This window comes from Rhagoletis zephyria, unplaced genomic scaffold (assembly GCF_001687245.7).
Source record: "Rhagoletis zephyria isolate East Lansing unplaced genomic scaffold, Rhagoletis_zephyria_1.1 Rzeph_scaffold_06862, whole genome shotgun sequence".
NCBI classification, from domain to species: domain Eukaryota; kingdom Metazoa; phylum Arthropoda; class Insecta; order Diptera; family Tephritidae; genus Rhagoletis; species Rhagoletis zephyria.
This window is the reverse complement of record NW_016163945.1, coordinates 868-6,113: the sequence shown is the minus strand read 5'-3', so window position 1 is coordinate 6,113 and position 5,246 is coordinate 868. Positions and strand designations below refer to the sequence as shown.

Sequence of the window (5,246 nt, the reverse complement as noted above, 5' to 3'; positions counted from 1 at the left end):
ATCAGTGGCATTACAGGCAAAAATGCCACTAAAAGAAGAAATTTGCTAAACACCGGCATTAAAAATATATTTTTTTTTTACTTTGACGCTTAATAATTCTTCATCCATTTGTTTAACAAAAAAATGTTTGGTACGAAAAATATAGCGAATTTCATGACAAGTAGAATGCTGCGTTGTTAAGTTTTTATGCCCCTTTTTCAGATCTTGTACATAAGTAAATTTGTGCATAATTAACTGAAAGGCCGATACTGTTTGAGGTAATACATCTTTTTTATGCACACAGAACTACATAGATTCACGAATTGATTAAATTTGCTTCACAATCCACTTATGTATAAGTTCCTCATGCCAATTGTAGGGTGCTCCGACATGGGAAAGATGTAGTCACTGATTGACAGAATAACATATTTCAGCCATCTAAATTTCATACCTTGCGAATATGCAAAGTAATCAGTGAACGCGTCAGCTGTGTAACCGGCTGTTAGCACAGCCTGGGAAGAGAGGTTTCCCCCAACAGTGAAATACATACATATATACATTCATATGGATTTATGGATAGACCATGTACCTACATACATATTACTAATGTACACATATATGCATGTAGTATTTAAGCCAAAAATACGTACAACATTGCGACCGTATTATCGCTTTAGCCGCAGTCAAGTTGTTTTATTTTCGATTACCTCAATTATGGGCGGAGTAGACAGTGATGGGATTTTAGTTTTGATATGGCTTTCTAAGATACTATTCTGTTGTTTTTGAATTTTAGTAATTTATTGAGAATTTTAACATACGCCTGAAACGAATTCTATAAAAGCGCATCCACGATTTTTGTGCGAAACAATTGAGTTTTGATCATGAGAGTGATAGCGGTGTTTGGTTTGGTTGCAGCCTTTGTGGCCTTGAGCAATGGTGAGGATATATATAGCAGGCTTGAGCAATGCTTTTGGAATGTAGACTTTTAACATTTTCATTTATTCTGCAGCTTATGGCGTATCTCATGGCGGTGGCTCATCAGGCGGATTGAAATTGGGCGGTGGCCTTGGATTAGATCTTGGTGGTTCTAAGGAAGGTGGCGGCTCGCTTGGCTTTGGAATAGGTGGCAGCAGCGCAACTGCCACGTCGTCGTCGTCGTCATCGTCGTCGTCTGTATCGGCAGGTGGTACTGGAAGTTATGGCGGAAACCATGGCGCTGGAGGATATGGTGGAGCCCACGGTGGTAGCAACTCCGCTTCGTCAGCGGATGGCGGCATTGGTGGTGGACTTGGTTCCGGCTTGGGCTTAGGAATTGGCGGCAACATAGGACTTGGAGGTGCAGGCATTGGAGGCGGAATCGGTGGTGGTGGCGGCGGTACCGGAGGTTATGGTGGCGCTAAAGGCTCAGGCTCTGCCAGTGCTAGTGCTGGTGCTAGCGGTGCAGCAGGCGGAATCGATGGCACTGGTGGTGTGGGCGGTTATGGCGGTGGTGAAGGATCAGCCACCGGAGGACACGGATCAAGTNCTGGTTCCGGCTTGGGCTTAGGAATTGGCGGCAACATAGGACTTGGAGGTGCAGGCATTGGAGGCGGAATCGGTGGTGGTGGCGGCGGTACCGGAGGTTATGGTGGCGCTAAAGGCTCANGCCCACGGTGGTAGCAACTCCGCTTCGTCAGCGGATGGCGGCATTGGTGGTGGACTTGGTTCCGGCTTGGGCTTAGGAATTGGCGGCAACATAGGACTTGGAGGTGCAGGCATTGGAGGCGGAATCGGTGGTGGTGGCGGCGGTACCGGAGGGTATGGTGGCGCTAAAGGCTCAGGCTCTGCCAGTGCTAGTGCTGGTGCTAGCGGTGCAGCAGGCGGAATCGATGGCACTGGTGGTGTGGGCGGTTATGGCGGTGGTGAAGGATCAGCCACCGGAGGACACGGATCAAGTGGTGCCATAGGTTTTGGCGGCGCAGGCGGAATCGGTGGCGGCAAAGGCGCCGGTCATGGACCGGTTTCTGCAGGTAGTTCAGCAGGAGCAGGAGCTGGTGGTGAAGCAAGCGGTAGCATTGGTGGTGGTGGACTTGGTGGATCGGCTGGAGGTTATGGATCAGGCGGTTCCGGTGGCTATGGATCAGGTTCTGGCAATGCTGCAAGTGGAGCAGGCGGTGCAATTGGTGGAGGAATCGGCGGTCATTCTGGAATTGGAGGCGGACTGAACGGTGGCATTGGTATCGGTGGAGCAGGCGGTGGAGCGGGTGGAAACTTTGGAGCTGGAGGTACCAGTGGTTATGGCGGTGATAAAGGCGCTGCCGACGGTTATGGATCAGGTTCAGCTGGTGCTGGCTCTAGCGCTGCAGGTGGAGCAGGCGGTGCTATAGGAGGAGGAATCGGTGGAACTGGTGGTGCCTTTGGAGGAGGTATCGGTGGTGTAGGCGGTTTTGGAGGCACGGGCGGTAGCGGAGCTCATGGATCTGCATCGGCAGGTAGTGCGTCTGGTACTGGCGCTGGAGGTGGAGCAGGCGGGCACGTTGGAGGTGGCATCAATGGTGCTGGAGGTGCCGGTGGTTATGGAGGTGGCAAAGGTGAATCGGGTGGTTATGGCTCAGGTTCAGCTGGTGCCGGCGGTTATGGCGTCGGTAAAGGTGCAGCTGGAGGTCAGTTATCTGGTTCCGGTAATATTGGACTTGGAGGCGAACTGAATGCTGGCCTAGGACTCGGTGGGATAAGCGGCAAAGGCATAGCGGGAAGTCAAGGAGCGGCATCGGCTGGTAGTTCGGCAGGTGCTGGTTCTGGAAGTGGTGCAATCGGAGGCATTAATGGTGCTGGAGGATATGGGCCAGGTTTCGCTGGCTCTGGCGCTGGTGGGGAAGGTGGCATTGGTGGTGCTGGCGGAATCGGCGGTTATGGCAATTCTGCAGGCGCATCTGGAGGTCATGGATCCGCATCAGCAAGCAGTTCCGCTGGAGCTGCAGGTGGTGGTATTGGAGGAGAAATCGGTGGTGCTGGTGGTGCCGGAGGTCAGGGAGGCTTCGGTATTGGAGGCGCTGGTGGACACGGTGGGCACGGTGGTGGACATGGAAACCGCGGTCATCATGGACATGGACATGCGCATGGCGGCGCTGGTGCCGGTGGAAGCTTAGGACTCATTCCTGGTCTTGGTCTGGGCGCAGCCTTGGGTGGTGGCTTTGGCGGTGCCGGGGGGCAAAGTGGTGCTGGTGGATTTAACGCAGGTGGCTTGGCTCCTGGTGGATTTGGTGCTGGTGGCTTTGGAAATGGCGGGCATGGAGGTGGTGGATACGGCGCTAGTGGTGGGCGTGGCGGTTATGGCAGCTATGGTGGTGGCAGCTCAGCTTCGGCGCATTCATCTGCATCAGCATCAGCTGGTTATGGCCGATAAATACCTTACCTTTCTTGTCATTAGAATAGATCGCATGCATTTGTATTTTAAAAACGCCGAGATTTTATGTGTTCGTCTGTGATTAAAATTGTTTATTGCGAATCATTATTGTAATAAAAAAATATTAAAACAATAATTAACTTGTAATTAATTTACAGACCTGTTTACACACAAACTTATGTACAATGAAACTTGTTCCAAAGTGCCGAGTTATTGACATGAATTGAAATAAGTTTTGGATGAGACTTTTTAGCGGCAGAGTAGATGTTGTTAGAAGATCAAGCTCAAGCTGATTTTCTCAATAGCAAGATTCGCTGATAGGTTTAGCAACAAGCAAAATACAATTTACAATAAGGTTCGTTTTTCATTGGCATGTAATATGTTTGTATGTATGTTTTGCCGCATCATTACTACGGACAAGCAAACGCACCATTTCATGCTTATGTTTGCACACGAGAGAGAGACTCTGATGATATTGGCAAACAGTTTAATCACAACGCTTGTCGTGTCAGCACCGTTTTCGCTCATAACACATGTTTAACTGATATTTTGTCGCAAAAAGTTGATTTCAAGCTCTGAAAATGAAACCAAATTCTACAAGCCATGGCTTGTGTTCTGTTTGAGAAGAAATTAATTTAATTATTTTAAGCTGACAATTAGCTGATGGCGACAACTTCGATGTATTCCAGTCCTTACGGGTTACTATTTAATTGACTTGCATGCGGCCATGTTTCTTTAAACAATTTATTTAAAAGCTGACGAGATGCGGAAGAGGTGGAAACCATGTATATTATATAACCCATGCCCCTCGCCGCTTCTTGTTAAGCGAAGGTGCAAATGCTAGGCATGCTGATGAGCTCAGGTCCACGGGTATTGGAACTTTCACGACTTTGACTCTTAGCCCAAATTGTTTTAGGGCAGTAGCTGTGTCCAGCGCCCATGCCGTTTCAATCTAAGATAAGCTTGCTTGAAGTGACTACTGAGCTTAGATGTTGTTTAAACTCTGCAACGGCGTTCTACCTGTACCCAGAATGTGTGGCTCTTTCTACAGAGTACAAGGAAATCGCCATGAGCATCGTCTACAGAAGTGTTTGTGTTTTTGGAATAAATCAATTCGTAGGTTGCATCTCCGATTATTGCAACCATTTTATTTTTCTCATAATCATATTCGCTACTAGAAAACAACTGATATAACTGTTTTTTTTATTACTTACGTTGAGTTTGTACGATGCACAAGCAGATGTCTTTCCGGATCTGAGTTGTGCTTCCTTAGAAGAGTGTGTGTGTGTGTGATATGTTTTGTACAACCACCCAGCGTTCTTGGCTGACTACGATGCCAGCTGCTCTCTTAGATGAGATTTGGAGCAGCAGTCGGTAGAGATTATGCTTCTGTTGGAGGTTTATTTGCCCACTTCCGACTAAATCTCCTACAACGCAGTTAAAGTTTTCCGGAATTTCTATTATCTCCTCCTCTGGGTAGAGCCAAAGCATATGGCCTTGGTCAAGTAGTCCATCGGATCTAGCTACTCGAATTCTTCTTAGCCTCCACGTCACTGATGGCTCCCCCAGGTTTCACCTCAGGGCTCGTATTTCTTCTGGCGTGACAGTATAGATATGTATATCAAATCTTATAAGAGCCATATTATTCTCCAGCGTCGCAAAAGACTCCTTGTTGAAAAGCAGGCATGTATAAATGTGTGAAGTACAACATATTATTTTAGTATAATTTTATTGCTTGCTTAAATATTTTGATTTTATAGAATAAAAGAACACCAGAAGTTGTTATAAACCTGAGTGAGGTCAATAACCGCATCCAGGTGCATATCCTTTCTATTACTTGTGCCTGACTATGATTGTATTTAGACAATATCTAGCTACTAAA

At 47.5% G+C, this 5,246-nt stretch overlaps 1 protein-coding gene across 4 annotated transcripts; it reads left to right on the top strand.

Annotated features, from left to right (window-relative positions):
* Positions 1-827: 827 nt before the first annotated feature.
* LOC108373613 (glycine-rich cell wall structural protein 1-like) lies at positions 828-3,500 on the top strand. 4 transcript variants are annotated; one of them, XM_017629532.1, is made up of 5 exons: positions 834-915; positions 989-1,009; positions 1,061-1,270; positions 1,508-1,618; positions 1,794-3,500. In XM_017629532.1, exons 1-5 carry the CDS (start codon positions 861-863, stop codon positions 3,362-3,364), a joined length of 1,968 nt encoding a protein of 655 aa, XP_017485021.1. In that variant the 5' UTR covers positions 834-860; the 3' UTR covers positions 3,365-3,500. The 4 variants fall into 4 exon arrangements, with proteins under 4 accessions (XP_017485019.1, XP_017485018.1, XP_017485020.1 ...); XM_017629530.1 differs by having other exon boundaries at positions 828-915; positions 989-1,267; positions 1,505-1,618; XM_017629529.1 differs by having other exon boundaries at positions 828-915; positions 989-1,270.
* The last annotated feature ends 1,746 nt before the right edge of the window (positions 3,501-5,246 follow it).

What these genes read in the sequence shown, in the direction of transcription:
- LOC108373613 (XM_017629530.1), top strand. Translation starts at nt 861, where the DNA reads ATGAGAGTGATAGCGGTGTTTGGTTTGGTTGCAGCCTTTGTGGCCTTG. An exon ending in CTTTGTGGCCTTGAGCAATG is followed by an intron (nt 916 to 988) that starts GTGAGGATATAT and finishes TTTATTCTGCAG; the next exon opens with CTTATGGCGTATCTCATGGC.